We start from the raw sequence: 23,285 nt of genomic DNA, 5'->3' as shown, positions 1-23,285 counted from the left end.
TTTATTTTTTAGAATATCCTTCACAATTCAATTCCTAGTTGAATTTTGATGGTTTTTTTCATGAGTTGGACCATCGGCTTAGTCTTTTCGGCTATTCTTGGCATGAACCGAGATAATGATGTGAGTCTCTCCATAAGTGTTGTGCTTGCTTTAAATTATTTGGGCTACACATTTCCACTATAGCTCGACACTTTTTCCGGTTAACGTTGTGATGCATGAGAATGAAGCCAAGGAATTTTCCACCCTCTCTACCCTGAATACACATTTGTCGAGGTTTAATCTCATGTTATGCTTCCTCAGGCCAGTGAAAATTTGTCGAGATCATTAACATGTTTTTCGCATGATTCAAACTTGACTATCATATCGACAACACATACCTCAACATTGTGTCCACTTAGGCCTTTGAAGACCTTATCCATCAACCTTTGGTATGTGGCACCAATGCTCTTGGGGTCGAACAACATGACCTCATAATAATAGTTGACATCGTCTGTCATGAATTGTTTTTTCTTTATGCCTCAAATGCATTTTTATTTATTTGTATTTGATTGTATCCTAAGTATGCGTTGAGAAAAATGAGTATTTTATGACATGTTGCTACTTCAACTAATTGATTTATGGATGGTAATGGGTAGGCATGTTTTGGGCATACATTCTTCAAATTGGTGTAGCCAATGCACATTCTCCATTTTCCATTGGCTTTCTTGACCATAACAACATTTGTGAGCAATGTCGTGTATCGAGCTTCTTGGATGAACCCGACACTGATTAACTTCTTAACATTCTCTCTAGCTTTTTTTCTCTTTTCTTCTCCCAATTTTCTTTTCTTATACGCAATAGGCAAAGAGCTTGTGTGAAATTATTCCTAGGTCGACGCACGACATGTCAATTGTGTTCCATACAAATAAACCATGATTGTCGGTAAGAACTTGGGAAATCTTCTTGGCCTCAGAGTTTGTTACGGAAGTTCCTATCTTAGTGCAATGTGCCTCATCTTTTATTTGGTTTTACTTGGATGTCGTTTTTTTAGTCAAGGTTGTTTATAACAACTATGTTATCCCTTCCAAGTCATGGTGGCTTTTTGTTTGAGGATAGAAGCTCGATTCTTAGGCTTGCAACATAACATTCTCTTGCGGCTCTCTAATCAACGTAAATGTTGACGATGTCCCCTGATATCGAGGGGATCGTCATCGCCAAGTGAGGCGTGGATACTATCGCTCCTAACTTGTTTAAGGATGGCCTTCCTAAGAGAATGTTATAGGAAGTGTTGGCCTCGACAAGTAGGTATTGGATCTTGATAGTCCCTCTTATGAGGCTTCCTTCGTCAAACTTTGTATATAGGTCTATGTAGCCCTTTTTATCCACCTTTTCCCCCAAGAACCCCATGATCTGGTCATTATTTGGTTGGACCTATGTCTTGAGGATTTGCAGCTTCTTAAAATTCTTATAGTACAAGATGTTCGCCAAGCTCCCTTAATCAACCGAGATCTTCATGAATGGAAAGTTTTCAACCTCCATCGGGTCATCCTACTTGGGGTTTATACCTTTGTAATTAACGCCTGTAAAGTTGATAAGTGGCATCTTTTTGTAACAGGAGGAGGTCATAATGTTGACCAACTGCACTATTTAGAGGTGTTCCTTTCTTGTGGATGTTCCTCCCCCCGCGAATACACCTATAATGGTGTTAATCACACCTCGGAGAGGCGCTTCACGGTTGTGTTCTTGCTCTACTTTAGGGCATTGGTGTATTCTTCGTCGTTCAAATTCTTTTCGACAAGAACTTCTATCGTGGTCTTGGCGAACACATTTTTCCCCTCTCCCTAGTGATCGAGGTACCATTCGATATCTTTGTTTCTCTAATGAATCATCAGAGGTGGCCTATCTATACCAAATCCTTAATTTTTTCCTTCAACTCTTGACATTCTTTTATTGCGTGATCGAAATTGTGATGGTATTTATACTATTTACTTGTATCAATGTTCGGAGATGTTGATACCTTCCTTGGATTTGGAATTAATTCATTGTTGAGGGTCTCTTGAAGGCAATCGACATTAAGAGTGGTATATTAAGATAACCTTGGTGTTTTATGTTATCCGGTTTCTATGATTAGATAAGGCCTACTCGGCCTGTCCTTTTGTTTTACTTTCTTAGGCACCATCCCCACTTTTACCTTGTTTCTGAAGTCTCGTGATTCCTCCAACTACATGAATTTTGCGGCCCTATGTCACAACTGGTATAGGTCCACTACGAGTTTCTTTCATAAGTTATCTGCAAAGGGTCTTAGTCAGGACTACTTTTTGAAAGCTCTCCATGAAGAGTTAAAGAAACTCTCCCTTCTCTTGTCGGGTGTTCACTAAAGTGTTGGATGTCAGATGATGCGACAGATCTCTTGTACTACGTTCCAAATCTGTCCACCAACATATCAAATGAGTCAATAGAAGGGGGGCAGTCATGTGAACCAACTTAGTGCATCCTCCTTCAATAATGTGGAGAAAACACAGGACATAGGACATCGTCATCTATTATGTACAGTTTCATCCGTGTGACATAGACGTGCTTGTCTAGGTCTATTGTTTTAATCAATCCTTTCTAGCAGGGTGGAAGTATGACATCCAATATGTTGTTGAAAAGCGAGTGTATTTGGATGCCTCCTCTCGTTATCGACGTGTTAGTCAATGTGTGAAGTTGAGACTCAACTTTGTAGCTTTCTACTTCCCAAGCTTAGGTTACTATGGTGCGGGTGGGCTCGACCTAGGTGAGACGATCATGACAGTTTCTTAGTCAACTTCTTTAAGAGGGCGAGATACATGGGTTCCTTCCCTCAACATTTTTCTCATCTCTTCTTTATCTTGTTTAAAGCACTAATCTCCTTTGCGTTTTTTTGTCTCAACTTTGTCTCGATTGACCGTGCATTTACTGATCTCTAGAAGTTGTTTGTCATATTTCTCATTGATATAATTGATTCCTTCAATGTTCTTTTGAACCCCACGATATGTGTCAAATATTATTGTATGAGTCGAGAATGTCTTTTTCCTTATCCTGAATTCGTATTATGCTCCTTTCAGATTGTCGTCTTGATTTGTGATTGTCTTCTGTCTAAAATTTTGAAGTTGTACTTATAAAATATTTTCAACACTAAATCTACTCTAATAATTAAACATTTAAATATCTCAAATCCATCTATTTGTAGATTTTTATTAGAATTTTACAAAAATATAGATCTGAATCAAAATGGATAATATAATTAATCTTATATTAATCTAACAACTCAAATAGGTTATTAAGTTAATTTAAAATTAGCCTCGTTCTTATTATTTTCTCGTGTCGATAATTCAATATGTGTTCAACGTAATTTCTGACACCATTTTGGTTATATTTAGGGTTTTAAATAAAAATGTGTTATAATTGAATAGATCTATGGAGGTGATCTCATATATATATGGTATTGTTTGGGCCATATAAAATACTAGATTTGCAGAACGTGGAAGAAGGAGGATGACGCCAATGTTTCTTAAGTGGCCAGGATTCAAAATTTATGGTCCTCTTCAAACTTTTTAATCCATCTTATCTCAAAACTCTAAATTAATTATACAATATAAAATACTAAAAATAAGTGCCCCTTTAGTGTGTATAATATTTATTTATTTATTTTTATCATACATAAAACATGTCCATATATGGGTGGTCCATGTCTTATTCTAAATATTTTTCTTTTTGTTTACATTATTAAGTGGTTTAATAATATATTCTGCAAACCATTAACCACACGTGTGTCGGTATATATATATATATAAGGAACTCGAGGATAACGTAGACAGTGAAATATACGTATATTTTGGCTTTAGATGGTATTTACGACAAGTCGACAACAATGTAGGGGAACAAATTGTTTAATTTAAAAATGTCGATTTTTTTTTTGGAGTGAAATTTTGCATGTTTAAAATCTTTTCGAATATTTTCTTTTGCTTTTTTGTCCTAGAAAAAGACTTGCTAGATACACGGTATCTATTCATGCTTTGAAATATTATTTTTCCATGTAGCACGTGACAATGATTCAGAAAGCAAACACTGTTATTAATTTTCTTCCTTTTACATAAATAAGAAAATAAAATAAAAAGGACACGTGTTTTTTTAACAGAATTATCAACAATTTGATATTAGTTTCTATAAAAAGTTTGAATTAGGGTAAGACGTGGCTTTTTACAAGACCATAAGAAGATTATAAAATCTCGTGCAAATTTATATAATATTTGCATATTATGGTCAGTTGAACAAAATAATTGACCAAATTTGTTCTTCTTGGCTTACAATATAATGTTCTTTAAAATAATTATTTATTATTAATCATCTTCCTTTCGATTTAAAATAATTTTACTCCTTTTAAAAAATTGAATTGATTGATACTTTTAAAGTTATATATTATAAAAACAATTGGGATGAATAAAAGAGAAAAAAAAAACAGAAATATTTCTACTATTTTCTTTTCCTTACTTAGATCAAAGTAGAGAGTTTAAATATATACAAGCAGTACACTCATTCTAAGTCTAGCTAAAAAGACAAAATGTAAAACAAAGAGTCAATGAATGCTAGAATAAGAAAATATAAAATAAAGGTTAGACATATGTAGAGACTAAGAATTAGAAAAGACAAAATTAATGTTAACACTAGATTTATTGCAATGTATCTTGTTGAGTCATTGTCATAGTATAAAAGAGATGATTACTCAAAAAGAACTTTGAAATCTTGAAGAAGATAAGTTAGCCATTGAATTTCACATGTAATAGTGGTCATTGCTCTGTATTCAGGTTCACAGGAACTCTTTGATATTGTTCCTTACTTCTTTGATTTCCAGGATATGAGGGAATTCACAAGATGCACACTAAAACCAGTCACTGATTGTCTTGAATCACTACAGGTACCTTAATCACTATCACAAAAAGCTTTTAAATAAGTAGAAGTGTTGGAAGAGAAAAATGAACCAAGACTAGGAGCTCCTTTAATATATCTGAGAATTTTAATTGTTGCATTATAGTGAGCAATTCCAGGCTTAGCAAGAAATTGAGAAAGTTGTTGCACATAAATGTTATGTCAGGTCAGGTATTAGTGAGATACATAAGTCTTCTAATCAATCTTCTATAGGCTTGAACATCTGTGAAAGGAACACTTTCAGTTGGAAATAATTTTGCATGATTATCAATTGAAATGCAGGTTTGCAGGGTAAAAAGACCTGCATCTGTTAACAATTCTAATGCATATTTTTTTATTCATCACTATCCCTTTCTTACTTTTTGCTATTTCAAGACAAAGAAAATATCTTAAATCCCAAAGATCCTTAATCTTGAATGTATGATTCAAGGCTTGTTTCAATCTCTTCTTTACCATTTCCTGCCAATATTATATAATCCACATACACCAATAATGTTGTAAAAGATCCTTAAGAAGAATTAATGAATAAGGAATGATTATTCATAGATTGAGTATACCCTACATAAAGCAAAAAGGATGATAGTTTGACAAACCGCTCTCTGTTGGTTTGCTTAAGGCCATATAAAGCCTTTTTTAGTTTATAAACTTCTCCTGGTTGAATAGAACTCATTCCAAGAGGAGCAACTATGTATACATCTTATTTCAACTCTCAATGTAAAAAGACATTGTTTATGTCTAATTTTTTGAATTCCCAAGATAGAAGCTAGAGACAGAAGCAACCTTATGGTGGTCATCTTTGCTACTAGAGAGAAAGTATCAAGGTAATCAATCCCTTTCCTACTAGCCTTGTGTTATACCTTTCAACTGTCCCATTAGCCTTATATTTTATTTTGAATATCCATTTGCAACCTATGGTTGTTTTTTCCTTAGGCAGAAGAGCAGTCTCCCATGTTTGATTTGACTCCAAAGTAGATATCTCACATTGTTAGCTTTTCTCCAACAATCATGTTTCACAACTTCAGAATAAGTGTTTGGCTCAACATGTGAAGAAAGAGACATAACAAAAGATGTGTAAGAAGGTGATAAATTGTTATAAGACAAAGGATATTTAACTCTTGAAGATGTATTGGAAACATTAAGATTACAATGATATCCTTTGGATACTTAGGTGGCCTTTTATTCTCATGCTCATTCGAACAGGCTACTCTGACTCAAAATTTTGTTTTGTGTCATGATCTTCATTGAGGTTTTGGTTTATATAGAACAAACTTCTTTTGGAACCTCAATGTCTGATTCACATTTATTATTATTGTTATTTTCAGCATTATCACAAGGTGCAAGAAAGGCTTGTGATGACTAACTCAAAACAGGTTGATCTTTAGTAAAAAAAACAATTGATCATGAATGCTAAGACTGTTACTTTCATTGTTAGTATCTTGAACCATTTGATATGGAAAAACATGTTCATGGAAAACAATATCTCTAGACACAAAAAAATTCTCTGGACTGAAAATATTCAACAAAACATATCCTTTTGTCCCCCTTTTAAAACCAATAGAAACACATTTTGATGCCCTTGGAACAAATTTTCTTTTGTTTGTTGACAAAGTGCTAGCATAGCATAAAGATTCAAACACCTTTAATCCATTAAAATTTGCTGCAATTTTGTAAAGTATTTCATATGGAGAACAATAATTTAGAACAGGTGTTGGAAACATGTTTATATATACACAACATGTATCATAAAATATGACCAATAAATTTTGGGTAAATGAGATTTTTTCATGAGAGCTCTTGTGATGTGAGTTAATTTTAGAATTGCATATTTTAGATGTGTTTACTTGGATTATGAATGTTGATTTAACAGGATATGGTGAGACTCAATGAAGACTGTCATTAGACACGAACTTAACCAAGTGGTTAAGTAAATGTGAAGGTTTTCTTCAAAGAGTAAAGAGAAAAACACAATTTAAGATGAGGATGATGCTAAACATGAAAATAAAGCAATCTAAGATAAAGATAAATGACAAAAATGGAAAGGGAGACAATGGAAAATAATAAGAGTAAGGAAAGGTTATGGAGATGATGGAAATGGTGATTGAATCACGCCACTTGGAATGGGGAGAGTTCCAAGATGAGTGAGGAGGAATCGCCACTTGAAGTATTCTCTACTCAAGATAAGACCCAAAGAAAGTTTGGGAACCACACAAGGAGTCACTCTGACAAAGTTTCATTACTTCAAATTCAATGTCCTTGAGGCAAGGCACTCTATTTATAGGAGACAGTTCCTTGGAGAGTAAGAGTGAAAGTAGGGGGTGGAAATGAAGAGAAACCTTCTAGAAGGTAGGTCAACCTAGGGTGTTGCCCAAGCTAGAAGAAATCTTCTAGAAACTAGGTTAAATAAAGGCAAGGGGCAATTTTGGGATGTGTTTCTAGAAGCTAGATTGAGGTTGACTTGGCATAAGCCCAATTTATGCTAAGTATACCATAATCTACTGAAATTAAAAGCAGTGAAAATAATTGGTGCTCAAGTCCAATTATGTGGGCTCTGTTCCTCGTAATCCTTTAAGAAATAAGAGGCTATGAAACAATGACTATGGACTGAACTTGACCTGGTCGTGGGTCTTGTGTCATGCTCTTGGTCATCCTTCTGAAAGGTTGGGCTAGCTTAGTGGTTGTTTTACCACTCAAGGTTCCATCATCTTGCTACATTTAATATATGATCATGTTTTCTTTCAACTACGCTATTTTGTTGTGGAATATTGACACACGATGTTTGATGCACTATTCCTTTATTAACAAAGAAATTAGTCATGAAAAATTCAGTCTTATTATCACTTCTTATTATTTTTATTGTTGTCTCAAATTGTGTTTCAACAAAATTTTCCAAATTCTTGACGACTTCAGATTTTTGTTTTAAAAGGAAAATCCACATGTACCTCGAATAGTCATCAACTATGGTCAAGAAATATTTATGACCATGAATTGATTGTATTGAGTATGGTCCTCATACATCTACATGAATCAAGTCAAGACATTTTTTAGATTTAAATGTACTAATAGGAAATTAATTTTTTTTTTCTATTTTGCAAAATGACAAACATCACACACACAAAAATTTGTTATATTTAACAAAAGAAAATTTAGTCATAATAACATAAAAACATTTTTTTGAAACATGCCCTAATTGAAAATGTCAAAGGGTTTCTAGATCACTAGCACTGACATTAACAGTATTAATGGTATGTGCATATTTGATGGGTTTTATTTAAAGGTTTTGATAGGATGGGATTTTGAGTATATAAAGTCTATCTTGCGTCTTAGCTGAACCAATTATTTTCAAGGTAATTTGACATAAATAACATTAATTTGATTATATGAAGTGAAATGAGTTAAGGATGAACAAATATGGTTAGTAGCACCACTATCAAGAATCTAAGAACCGAAGGAAGGAAGAAATTTATTACCAATTTGTGTTGTCATGTTGGAAGGAATAACAGAGATTTAATTAGAAACATTGCCACTGGATTTGGATTGTTGTAAAAGAGAAAACAGTGTTTGATACTACTTAGGAGTAAAACCAATTTGTTGAGACTGTACTTTTGCCTTTGAATCTTCATGATTTTGCTCATCATTATTAGGATCTTGTTTGAAAGAAGAAATCATCTTCTGATGATCAGAAATATGAATCATGTCTCTTTGTGAGAACCTTTCCCTTAAATCATTCCATATGTCAAAGGAATTGTTCATACATATGATGCTTTGTACGATGGGTGGAGAAACAACCTTGAGCATCCAGGAAACAACCAACATATTGGCTCTCTGTCATGTTGTAAACAATAAGCTCGTATGAGTGAGACCTTCTACAGTTCCATCAATTAAACTTATCTTGTTCTTTGAAATGAAACTCATTTGAAATAAACAAGACCAACGATGATAGTTTGGTCCCTCGGAATAATAGGAATACTGAGAATGAAGGATAATCAGATGAACTAACATGGTAAGGAGAACAAATATTTTGTGAGGGATCATCAAAATACTTTTTGCATGAGCACCCTTTTTCACACCTTTAACACCAATGATTCAAACTTTTTTCTATACAATATACAATCATTAGTACATGCATGTATTTTTTGGTACTTCATACCCATCAGACACAATATCTTCTTCGCCTCATGTCCTCCATGCGATCTTCAGATTGTATATTAGACTAATGATAGTCAGATAAAGGTGTTACGTCTACAAATTCACCATGTCATATCCACTTTATATAACTCTTCAATAAACCATCACAAAGAACATGTTCTTGTATCAACTTAATTTCTAATCGTCTCCCATTCAAACAATTAACAAATGGACAAAAATATCTTCCATTTACAGCTTCTACATTCCGTTGAGCAAATTGTAAAAAACAATTAACGTCGTTTTCATACACATCACTCATACGACTGTCATCTATCCAAATTCGATCCATAACAATGTAATAGAAAAACTTATCTATCAATGTCTCCTAACTTTTAGTCAATGTATTATAAAACACAATACACATTGCCAAGAGTCGATCACCCCTAGACCCAATACCAAAGCGTTCAACATATAAAAATTAAAATAACAATTAAAAAAAATTAAAAATATAATACATTATATTCCAAACACAATACATTATAAAACACAATACACATTGTCGAGAGTCGATCACCCCCGAATCCAATACCAAAATGTTCAACATAACAATTACCCAATTTAAAACATATTACGTTATATTCCAAATACAATATAATAAAACTTATTTTCTATATAAATAATTGTAAACCAAATAATAATTAAAATTAATATATTTAAAAATAAAAACTAACCTAACGAAGTTGGGGCGGCAATGTGGCGACGACAACAACGGTGATAGCAGTGGTGGCAACGACGTTGGCAGTAGTAGTGGAGGCAACGTGAGTCAGAGTTCAATAAAACTTTATTAAAGCGTGAAGTGCGGGCGTGAAACAAGAAAATAAGGTATGTAAACTTTTTTTTAATTTTCTGCAACCGGTGTAATATGTCATTCTCAGAGTTAATTTTTTTTTTTTACTCTAAGCATGACACACAGGTTGGGTTATCCAACTGATGTAATATGTCATGCTCATAGTTAAAAAAATTTAAAAACTTTTTTTTATTCTAGTGTAATATATGCCATGTTCAGAGGTAAAAAAATTTAAAACTTTCTTTTTACTCTATACATAACATATTACACTGGTTGGATCATACAATCGGTGAAATATGTCATGCTTGGAGTTGAAATTTTGTAAACTTTTTTTTACTCTGAGCATGACATATTACACTGGAATGATTATCCAACCGGTGTAATATGTACCAAATATTTTTAAAAATGTTATGGTATTTTTGTTTACACTGATTTTTATTTAACTGGCCAAATATGTTGTAAACAACATTGCACTAGTGTATATTCAAATCATTAAAAAATATCTATAAAAAATAGTCAAAATAATATTTTTTTTATCAATTTTTATAATATTATAATTACACATTACGTTTCATGACAATAACTCTTAACTACAGTAAATAGCTTTTTTTCAAATAATTGAATCAATAAAATCAATAATGTTTGTAAGATTAAAAAAATCAAAAGAGAAAAAAATTATAAAAATATTCTACATTATTAATTGTTATAAATTATATATATAACCATAAAATTACTTCTATTTTTTTACATTTATTTAATATATATATATATGTATGTTTTTCTTCTTTCTCTACTAAACAATTTAAAATCACTTTTTTTTTATTTTGTCACTTTTTTTTCCTTTCACTTTCTTTTCTGAATCAAACACTTTATTAAAAGTACAAGGCTCGAATTTTATTTTGTAAGTACGACAAAACATTGAGTTATTTTCCGCCGAAAGAGAATTTACGAATTAAACCTTTTTCTTTTTATTTGTGTGTGTCTGTGTGTACCACTACCACATTCATTTTTATATTAAGCTGAAATTTGTAATTTGTCACATCTAGCCGATTTTTTGGACTTATAATTTCGTCACGCGATATTAGCGGATCAGCTTCATCTCCTCCAAACATTCTTATATATTTAAATGTCACTTCATTAGATCTACTATTTCTTTTCTAAATTAAATTAACCAAAACATTCATTTTATTCATTTTTTTGTCTCAATAAAGAGACAGTTTTCTGACAAGCTTTTTTTTTTCTTCTTCTTCATGTACGTACGAGGTTTATTTTTTAACCACAGTTTTGTTGGATATTTGTCACGTACTTCCTAGCCGATTTTATGGACTTGGAAGTTGGTTATGAGATTAGAAGTGAATTTAATTTTTATATATATTTGATAAAATTTAGTATGATCTTTGGAGTGATCTAGGACCTTAGGGAGACAAGAAGAAAGGGTAGCATATCATGAATGATAATGATAGTTTAGGGACTCATCTAACCTAATAAAGGTTATTTGGAGAGCATGTACTGTTCACAAAAAAGTAAAATATTATTCCTTTTTTGTTTCTTCTGATATAAAAGGTATTCTAGATATGGAAAGAGAAGAATATTATGGAATATCAAATCCTAAAAATTCATTGCATTCGGATTATTGGTCCAATAATTTTCTATTTCAAATCAAAGAAGTAATGTTCAATTTCTATAAGATCTATTCCTTTTTCGTAATGTCAACAAACTTTATTATATTTTTAATCTAATTCGTGAACCACTACAAATAATACTACATTAAATAAAAATTAAATTTAAATACCTAAAATAATTAATTATTAAATTAAATATTATTTTAAAAATTAAAACATATATTAAATATTTAAATTAATTTTATTATTAATAAATAATTTTTAAATTGTATATAATTAATTATCAAAATTTTAACTAATATTTAGATTTTAAAGTTGATAACTAATTAAATATTAGTTTAAAAAATATTTATTAATAATAAAAATTAATTTAGATACTGACAATTTTTTATCTCTAAAATAATATTTAATTTAATTAATATAAAAACTAATTATTTTTTTTTTAAAATTAATTTTTATTTAATAATTTTTTTATAGTAAAAAATTATTAAATAAAAATTAAATTTAAAGATAAAAATAAGAATATTTCCTAACTAAATTAGATTTTTGTTTTAGAAATTAAAAAATAAAAATCTATTAGTTCTTTAAGTGGATCTTCAATAAACACAAACACATATTTTAAAATAAATAAAAGAAACAATACTTTTATACTCTTTAAATAAAATAAAATAAAAACATATTTCATTGAAGACATCTCCCACTTATATTTCTAAATCTTAATTAATCAAATATTTTCTTGAACCTATTTACTCCACTCTACTCATCATGAATGTGCTAGATTGGATTATGCTAAATTTATGTGTCCAAAAAAATTGCAATTTTTTATGATTTATCATAAACAATTATGCTAGATGTCAAAACACAAAATCAAAATCCATAGTATGGAGAAAAAAACCAAACACGAACACGTGCATTTTTGAGTGTGGAACGAGGAAAAAGAATGAAGAAGACTTGCACAAGTAGCCAAACACAAAGAAAAGTAAAGCATCTTCAACTCCACCATCATAATCATACCACGAATGGTTAAACGTTGCAACTTTTTGAGTAGTGAAGTTCTAAAATCAAGCTTGGTGTTTGTGCCATGAAGCTCTTGAAGGACCCATGCATTCATAATTAACTCATCATCATGGTCCACCTCCATGGAAAAACAAATGCCATCACTCACCAAACCCTAATAATCTCTCTTTCCGAATATCAGGTACGTATGCTGTTAAGAAGTGGGCTTTAAGCCTAACTCAACCCCATAAAGCTGGCTCATGGGGTGAGGTTTGCACCCATTTATATATTATGAAATGTCCTTATCTCTAGTCGATGTGGGATTTCCAACACACCCCCCTCACGCCGAGGCTACCAACTCGTGCGTGGAGATATATGTTATGGGTGGTCCGGTAACGGCCCGATAGCGGGTGGACTGATAAACCCAACAAATACTCGCTAGGACAGACTCGAAATGGCTCTGATACCATGTTAAGAAGTGGGCTTTAAGCCTAACTCAACCCCATAAAGCCGGCTCATGGGGTGAGGTTTGCACCCATTTATATATTATGAAATGTCCTTATCTCTAGTCGATGTGGGATTTCCAACATATGCATATTGATTTCCCCATTCTCATGATTCATTTGTGTGTTTATTACTTTCTCGTAAAATATCCTAGAACTCAAAAGTAAATCCCACCGTTTTCTTTTTCTTTTTCTTTTTCTAGACAACTTTAGTTTGTTCGTATTTGTTTCATCTTCACTACTCAAAGTACGTTGGGTTTACCATTCAAATTGCTTTTCACTTTTAAATGTTCAACTTTATTTTAGTAGATTAAGTGACCTGTTAAGAGGTTTGTTTATATTATAATAATCACTTGTTTAGTTCAGTTTCGTTAAACGTCTATTTTCAAAGTGCTTAAAAACATAATAAAATTATTCTAATTGAATTTGATCAAATACACACTATAAACATACACCAAGCGTTCTAAACAAAGCTGATAAAAAAACAAATGACTATCTCTTTAGTATTATAATTAATAACTTCCTACTCTTGAGTATATTTACTACATTTGAATTCTGAAAATAAGGCTAGCATTTCACATGTTGGCTTCTTCACTTGTTAGCTATCTAATGTATTCGGTCTTAATTTATATAAAAATTATGTATACTTTATATTTTGTATGACTATATGCAGTCTTTATTTTTTTTAAATTTTTTATTAGAAAAAAATAATTAAATTAAAAAGAGTGAGCATTTGAGGATATTCCAATCGGTTTATAAAAAAAAAAAAAAAAAAAAAAAATATAAACTTCAAAATCAAAAGATCCTACCCAACCCAAATAAATAATATAGTAAAAAAATCCAAAATCTCATACATGCCCTGCATAAGGAGTGTTTTATATGTTTTGAGAAACTAACCATAGATTTCTAAAAAGACGGTCCAATATTTAGGGTAATTTTTTATTTTTTTTCAGCAAAGAATTAATAAATTAAAGGAACATTTTAGGAGTGTCACAACCCTTATACAAAACCCACTAAAAATGGGCTATGAAAAGAAAGAAAAAAAAACAAACAAAAGAGACCTTACCCTCTTACAGCAACTTATAAAAAACCTGTCAGCAAAACTATGCAACCCCACAACCTTAAAATCATACAGCAACATAAAAAGCACACCCCTAAACCACTATTACAACCTGACATTACAATGCAACATAAAATGGATCTTCGCCTACTGCACAAAGCAGATTTGGATTCCAAAAATCTAACAACTAACAATGAACACACACAGGACACCACACACAGGAGACATCAATTAGAATTGATAACAACTTGTTCTCCCTATGCCCCACCTTCCATCAACAAACTTCTCTCTACCACCGCTCATGCTCCTCTAATATCTAATGATATTAGTTGCTGTCCTCCCTTTTTCTTGCATCAAAAGAAAACACCTTCCCCATCTTCCCGGTAACATATGTATTGAAAAACAGTTTCAACCCTTTGGTCTTAGACAATTTAATTTAAAATATCCCTATGCTACAAACATCCCTACTAGCAAAATTGGTAAAGATAGAAGACATTCACTTTTCATTCTCCACAATGTGATAGAATATCTGATGTTATATAGCTAATATCCTTCCAATTTTCCTGCACCAAAGAGAAACAAACACCTTCCCCTCCTTACCAAAAACTTAGATATTCAAAACAGATCAATCCCTTAGATCTTAATCAATTAAATTCTAATTGTTGCAGCAGCCAATCAACAGGCATAAAATTGAAAAAGGTATAAACATTATCTAGATACCACATTTGAACTATGCTGGCATTTAAATTGAAAGTTCGGATATGGTTTTCAGTTCTTACCATTGAAGCAGATGTAAGGTCCTATCATAATACCTATTTGAAAAACACCAATACATCTTCAAATACAAAACCTCTTCGACCCACCATCTTTTCACTCTACATTCTTCTTTTAAAATATTAACACATTGTTCCCCATCAGTTGTACCTGCACCAAAAGCTCAACCTTTCCACCTCTCAAACTAACACAAAGAAGCAAAAACTACCCCAATACCTTGCTCTTAAGAAAATTATGCCTTATTTATAAGACCACCCAACCAATCGTGCAGAATATAAAGAGGGTTAAGATGGCTCCTGTGATATACGTGCATCAACATATGAGAAAAAAACATTTATACCCTTACCTAGTTACCATATTAACACAGGTTAATGGTGATAAGATCCAATCAGAGAAGGAAAAGATAACTTTATTTTCTTTGTGTTTCAACCATACCCAAGATTGTACTTGTGCCATAGTAAAAATCTCCTCTACATTTATCTTAGCTTGGCTAAAGATAACCCTGTTTCTATGCTTCCATATACTCCAAACTATTGAGACCCAAAGGCTTTTCCATAACCTGTTGCCTTCTTTGTTAAAACTCATACAAGAGAATTGTTCAAAATGATAAATCAATTCAATATGGTTCACTGAATTGAATCCCAACCAACTAAAACACATGTTCCAAACTTTACTTGAGACCTTACATGAGAGGAGGATGTGTGCAATGGTCTCCTCTTCACTTCCAAATAAAGCGCATAAAGTATCACCTAATGACACTCCCCTTTTGTGCAGATTCTGTTTTGTCGCTATCCTATTCAAGAAGACCCTCCACACGTAAAACATGGCTGAGGGCGTAACCTTTAAATTCCATAGATAACCAAACATTGATACTCCCCCAAACCCTTGGTTAGCTAACTTATTATAAGCATATTTTACCGAAAAGGTATAAGATGGAGGATCGTTCCAAGTCCTTGAGTCCTCTTTGTCAGGTTGTAGTGACACCTGTGATATTATTGACAGGAACTCCTCTACCAAAGTCTTTTCCCATTCAAACCAATCTCTTCTCCAACTGAAATTCCACTCCCACCCATCTGCGTTCCAACTACCAAAATTATCTATAGGTTTGTCTTTAAGCTCAGAGTTATTGTATATTCTTTCGTATTTTAATCTAAGTTGCCCAATGTTTAGCCACTCATCTTCCCAAAACTTAATCTTCTCCCCTGATCCAACTTCCCAAGCCATATTTTGATTAAACCAATTAACACCTTGGTCTGAAAAACTAACTTTGAATAAATCCAACCACCATCTAGATGTAAACCTGTTTTGTTTCGGTACGTATGAGTTTGACAACCATCTCAAACCATACTTAGATTCTAAGACCTCCTTCCAAAGACCACATTCAGAGGAACCCAGTCTCCATAGCCATTTTGCCAAGAGTGCCTTATTGAACAACTCGATACTCCTAATACCAAGACCTCCCTCCTCTTTCGCTTTACAGATATTATCCCAACTAATCCAAGCAATTTTCCTCCCTTCCGATCCCCACCCCCACAGTAACTTTCTCTGTAATTTAGTAATCTCCTTACACACTCCACTTGGTGCTATAAAAAAGGATAGGTAAAATAGTGGTATAGCATTAATAACAGATTTTATAAGGCATACTCTTCCTGCGAATGACAAGTTCCTCCCCTTCCATACAGACAATCTCTTCCTTATCTTCAAAACCACATGCTCCCAAAAAGAACACCTAGATGGATTACCTCCTATAGATAAACCTAAGTATGAGAAAGGTATCTCCATTATGCTACAATGAAGTATTTCTGAATACATTTTCACCTCATAACTATCTACTCCAATTGCACCTATCTTACTCTTAAAAAAGTTTACCCTAAGGCCCGAGCTTAATTCAAAACATCTTAAAATTTCCTTAATGCATCTAATATTCTGCACATTTGCTTCGCATAAGAATAGGTATCGTCTGCAAATTGGAGTAGATCCACCTCCACATTATTATCCCCTATTTTAATTCCTGATAGCAAGTTTTTTCTCGTCGCTTGTTTTACGAGCCCTGATAAACCTTGTGCGACAATTAGAAACAAAAACGGTGCCATCGGATCCCCCTGTCTAAGACCTCTAGTTGGTTTGAATTCTTTTGTCGGGCTCCCATTTACCAAAACCGAGACAGTAGCCGATTCAAGACAAGCTCTAATCCACTGAACCCATTTCCCACAAAAGCCTAGTCTTCCCATCATGTAAAATAAGAACTCCCAACTTACCGAATTGTATGCCTTCTCGAAATCAAGTTTCACGATCACCCCCCTTTTCTTCCTTCTTTTCAAATCATCCACAACCTCATTCACAACAAGGACACTATCTAACAATCCTCTATTGGACAAAAAAGCCGACTGTGAACCATCAATTACCTTCTTAATCACTTTTTTAATCCTATTAGACAACACTTTCGTTAAAATCTTATATAGACAACTGACGAGAGATATAGGTTTGTATTCTTCAAGGGATTGAGGGTTCTCAGACTTTCGAATCAACGTTAAGACTGAGGCATTACAGCCCTTCGGAATCTTCCCCTCTCTATGAAAATTTTTTACTGCTCCCAACATATCCTTTTCAAGTAAACACCAGTTATTTTTAATGAAACTAAAAGTTACACCGTCAGGGCCTGGACTTTTATGACTATCACAATCACAAATGGCTTCCTTTATTTCCTTTTCATCGAACGGGTCTGTCAAGAGTCTATTATCAGATTCGGAAATCTCCTTAAATTCCACATTATCCAACCTGACTCCAATATCTTCGATGGCCGACATCTTATTCTTGTAAAACTCTTTCACCACCTCCTTTACCCTATTTGGTTCTTCCACCCAGATACCGGAGAGATTACAATGAGCTCCTTTTATCTCATTTCTCAACGTCCTCCATTTGATAGAAGCATGGAAGAATTTTGAGTTAGAATCCCCCTGTTTAATCCATAATGCTCTTGACTTTTGTTGTAATAAGGATTCGTTCCTCTCATTAATTTCCTTTAGCTGGCTCAAGAGTTCTCTTCTTTCCCTGATCTTATTTTCGTCCAAACCATCTACATCATCTCTCATATCTAACTCTTGTATATTCCTCAAGATATCAATTTTGATCTTATCAATATGCCCAAAGACATCTTTATTCCATCCTTTCAGATCACTCTTTAACATCTTTAGTTTCTCTTTTAACACAATAATTTCATTGCCCTGAACCACGTAACTTTCCCATTTACTTTTGATGAAATTTTCAAACTCCTTATCCTCTTGCCATATGTCAAGAAACCTAAAAGGTTTAGGACCCCAATCTACCACATTTGATTTTAACACTAAGGCACAGTGGTAAGATATTTGTCTGTCTAAAACATATTACTTACTCCCTGTCCATTGTTGAAACCATTCAAAGGAAATTAAAAATCTATCAAGCCTGCTCTTTGCTTTGCCATTAGGTCTGTACCATGTATATTTTCTTCCAATACAAGGTATATCCACCAACTCCATGTTATCGATGAAATTATTAAAACCTTGCAGTTCTCTCTTGTTGCCAATACCATTGGGACTATTTATCCCTCCTACGTTCCTTTTCATTTCTTATGGAATTAAAATCCCCCAAAATGCACCAAGAGTTACACGGTTCCCTCTGCCTAATCTTTAATAACTCTGACCACATTCGCATTTTCACTTGCAGGTTACACGAGGAGTACACATTTACAATGACAACAGGAATATCTTTCTCCTTGAACAACCCTGAGAACACTATGAACCATCTATTGATAATGTGGTTAGAGCGCTTGAAAAACTTATTATGCCAAATCGTAAGAATATCCCCTAACCCGTTGGTTGGGTTGCTATAAATATAATCAATATCTTTATCTCCCCATAACTGACAACAATTATTTAAACTAAAGTTTGACAATCTTACTTCTTGCAAGCACAACATTTTAACATCTTCCTTTCTGATCAATTCTTTAATATACCTCCACTTCACAGGACTCCCAAACCCTCTCACATTTAACGTAAGAATTCTCATTGGTAACCCGTAACCTCCCTTTCTTCCCTTTGGAGTTTCAGACTCCTATCCCTTTTTTCCAACTCTTCCAAGCTAACCATGACATTTCCTATATCCCCACCTGTAGCCCCTAACTGTTTACCCAATTCCCATACCCAAATCGTTTCTAGACTACCATGTTTTAACTAGAACAAACGATTGCAGTTATTTATTGTCATATCAGAAACTGAATTACTAATAAGAGATAGAGCTGACCTTACATTCTTGCGTTCTTCCCGCTTGCTGTTTTTGCTTGACTCGCCCACCCATAAAATTCTTCTTTCCGTTGTAGAGGATGAACTATTTGTGACCGGTTCGTTGTCTTTTCTTGCTTGATTGTCCGAAATATCTGCAACCAAATGAACCCCTTTATTTTTTGGTTTGTCGAACGGTGCAAAAGTGACCCTTACTCTGCTTGAATTCGAACCAGATTGGAGATGGGTGTTCGTGTGTTTATGCTTCGATTCATTTGAATATTGTTTGGGAGGTGGTTGGTATGCCTCCCCTGTTAGTGACCCGCTTAAAGAGTCTTCCACCCTCGAGATTGACTTCGAAGAACCTTGCTCCCCACCCCCCTTCGTCGCTTTCGTCGATGTCGGAGCATGGTACGTGGGAGCCACTGCCCCTAGCGTTGAACAATACCTTACAAAACCACATATGAAAAAAACATAAAGCTAGAAGGTTATGCACCAATGTGCTTCTTCCTTGCATAGACAATCTCTTCCAAACAAGGAGGAATGCACTGACATAGCAAATGCCAAAGTAAGCCAATAGTTGTGCTAAAAGAAAACCCTCCCGCAGAACATGGCAGCACACTTCCTAATGCAACAAAGACATTTCCATATTATCCTTATAAATAAGGCTGCATTATTGCTTTTTTTAATTAATAAAGAATGAATAGAATAAAATGAACATTTTAGAGATGTCCAAACCCTTATACAAAAGTAGGGTGGGACTAGTGTGTCACAATCCTCATAGAAACCAGACTTTTTAATTTTGATCATGCTGATCTCCCTCTATCCTCCTTGTTTATTTCCAGGTAAACACCAAAACATAGAATTTTCAAAAAAAAAAAAACAATGACTATTTCGCCTACAAAACAACCCAAATGCTATCCCAAACTGATATTGCAAATAATTACAGAGATCTTCTCCACTGTACTTTCAAGGAAGAAAGCTCAATAACAGACCAAAAAATGATAGTTATGTTATGATAGAGATGATGCATGCAAGTTGTTGTAAAGTTGCCATAAGATGTAGGTTAGGCTAAATAGTTTTTGCAATATCCTAAAACTTCCAACATCATGACCCTCCAAAAAACTTAAGATATAAAATCTCAGCATTAACATGTTTGAAGAACCCTGTTATTCATATGAAAATAATCTTCCCATCACAAAGTTGGTATGTTGACCCTATGCATGACAATGACAGAAATGGTAAAACTTTGAAGGTAATTAGATTCCAAAAAGACAACATCTTGATCAAGCATTCTACTGTGAATACTCATTAACCTACACAAACAAAAAGCCATCAATCTCCTAACAACTCATGGTAACATCATAGATGTAGAGTAAGAAAACCAAGAAAACCGAATTTTATACAACAATTAATTTCTTATACTCGTTGGACACATTATGAGATTGATACACCAATCAAAGTAAGAAAAATGAGAAATTTTTCTTTCCTCGTAATCCATGACGAAAATTTTCAATTGGGCTAGTGTGAAAATTTTGGTCAGCTATAACATTCCTGAAAACAATATTATTCTAATGTTTCCAAATTTCCCCTAGAATGACTATCCACATACAACCCCCTCTCTTACCAACTCTATTCAATCTCACAATTGAAAATTGTTTCAAATGGTGCTTTGATTCATAGTGGGTTCTCCAATCCAACTATAACACATGTTTCAAACCGTTGTAGCAGTCTTACAGGAGAGGGATAACTTACATTTTCTTCTCCTTTTTCACACATACTACAGACTACCTATTCTAATTGTATCCATTTTCCGCCTAAATTAAATTTTGTAGCCACCATGTTATTTATCATTATCCAAAGTTGCATTATTGCTAATAGGTTGTTTAAAGATGAACAAAGAAGTTTCTCTAGTTTTACAAGCAACAAGATAAAAGGTTACACTATGAAATTTCTCTAATGGAAAATAAAAAGATGGTATAAAATCTAATTAATGTTATTAAAGTCATAACATGATCTAATTCGGCTCAATTGTGGTAGTTCATAATATAGTGCCTAGTTACTAATTTAATAGGAAATTTCAATCTTTTAAATTTTGAGTAGTCATTGTCTAGGAACTAATATTATGCCTACCTATTTTGGTATAAAGAGGAAAAAGTATAGGTCTTACTATCATGTGTACCTTACATGTATATGTTCTCAAGGGAACTGAAATTTATGATATTCTTTCTGGGTCGAAACACCCCTATGTGCTTTATATTAATTTAATATTTTTGGCAATAAAAAATTTGAAAAAGAATAAAGACAAAACATTTTCTTTTAAGGCATAATTATTTTTTTGGTCACTACATTAAGGGTCAATAGTAAATTGATGTAGTGGTTTTAAAAAAAACACTAGTGTGGCAATGATGAAGGAGGAGAATTCAGAGAAGTTGTCGAATTTGTTGAATGCATCAAAGATGAAAATGAAGGCGGAGATACTCTGATGTTAACGTTTGGTTTCCCTTCACGAGTTTCTTGGCACCGCTCACTCTACTCTTCTAGAGAACACATCTGGTGATTTTTTTTCCAAAATTCACACTGAAATTCGCAGATAGACATAGATAAAGCATGGCTCTGGCATTCAATATCTCTGTGTATTTCCCAAACCACCATTTCCTCACTCTCTTCAAACCATCAAAACCAATTCTCTCATTCCCCATCGCTTCTGCTTTCTCTTCGTTACCTCAACTCAACGTTTTCGTAGGTGAAGATTTATCTGACAACTACAGTGATTGGATTCCCAACTCCGACCTTCACAAAAGATGCGACATTCTACTCCATCTGACGTCGCAGTGATGCATAGCGCGTCAATTTTTCACTCATTGCTAAAAGCGTGTTCGTGGCGATGGGGTTCCCATGTCAATATCCGAAGAAGATGGTTAAGGTTGGGAGAGAGAGGGAGAGAAAAGGATTTAGGGTTGAGACTGATGATGAGACTTTGACGTGAGACATGTGATTTGAGTAAGTTTGTTTTTCAAATTTCATAAAATCAATGTAAAGTTTGCATCACATTTATATATTATAATTTTATTATATTTCTAGTTGACGTGAAATCAATATTTTAAATATTTTTTATATTAAAATTTGTAATACAATTAGTTTGAGATTCAAACAAAGAATATAACTGGAATGCTAAATCTAAAACAAATACATCATACATATGTACTTTGCCTTTAACCACAACTATGATACAAAAATTAAAAAAAAAAACTGAGTACATTGAAATCCACTTTGATTTTTGTGTTGAAACTTAGAAGAATATAGAACGAAAGAAGCGTTTTGTGTTGGCTAAAGAAGAAGGTGGAGAATGTTTGTTTGTGGAAAGTGGCAGCACAAACAGAATTGATAGGGTATCCCAAAGATTTTCTAATTATTTCGAGGACTGGAAGCGTGACTGCAGCACAGGAAAGCAGTGCTTCTTATTTGCATGCCATTTCTTCTCGCGTGCTTCAACCTTCAGTGCACACTCACGTACCATACCTTTCCATCACTCAAAAACACTTTCTTTTTCTTTTTCATGCTTCAATATTAATGCATATCTTCTGTGTTTTTCCCACAAATTACAATCATTACTTCCTTCTCATTTCATTGAGAGCAATCTTCTGTCACAAGTACACGCTTCATTCTTTCTTTTGTTGTTTCTATTTTCAATAAATAAGTAGTAAAAATAACTACTCTAAAACTTGATAAGAGTGTATTGTTACTTTGTTTTTTTTTATAGTAATAAAAGAAAATCATAAAATAAAAACTAATTTTTATATAAAAAATACTTAGTTGTTTTAGTGATTAAATTAGAGACAATTTTAAAGACTAAAAAAATTTTGGTTTCTAAATTATTTTCTATTATTGTTAAATGATTTTTAAATTGGTGTTTAATTAGCAACCAATGCTTTTTTTATCAATTATTTAGATTCTAAATTTGATAGCAAAAATATTAGTTGCTAATTAGAAACCAATTCAGAAACCATTTAACAATAATATAAACTAATTTAGAAACCAAGATTGTTTTAGTCTCTAGAATGGTCTATAATTTAGTCACTATAACAACTAATTATTTTTTTTTCTAAAAATTGGTTTCTATTTCATGATTTTCTTAGTGTAAGAGTTGAAATAACTATATAGTGTTTTTTTTTA

General features: G+C 33.0%; 1 protein-coding gene across 1 annotated transcript; it reads right to left on the bottom strand.

Moving 5' to 3' along the window:
- Positions 1–8,490: 8,490 nt before the first annotated feature.
- On the bottom strand, positions 8,491–21,811 carry LOC137838413 (uncharacterized). The gene is made up of 6 exons (XM_068647659.2): positions 21,689–21,811; positions 18,912–19,061; positions 18,498–18,750; positions 16,913–18,175; positions 15,535–16,436; positions 8,491–8,748 (listed from the first exon to the last, which is right to left on the bottom strand). The coding sequence occupies exons 1-6, from the start codon at positions 21,809–21,811 to the stop codon at positions 8,491–8,493; spliced, it is 2,949 nt and encodes a 982-aa protein (XP_068503760.2).
- Positions 21,812–23,285: the final 1,474 nt, after the last annotated feature.

The sequence above is a fragment of the Phaseolus vulgaris genome, chromosome 4 (assembly GCF_051622355.1).
Source record: "Phaseolus vulgaris cultivar YP4 chromosome 4, ASM5162235v1, whole genome shotgun sequence".
Classification (NCBI taxonomy): Eukaryota; Viridiplantae; Streptophyta; class Magnoliopsida; order Fabales; family Fabaceae; genus Phaseolus; species Phaseolus vulgaris.
This window is presented reverse-complemented; position numbering and strand designations above follow the sequence as displayed.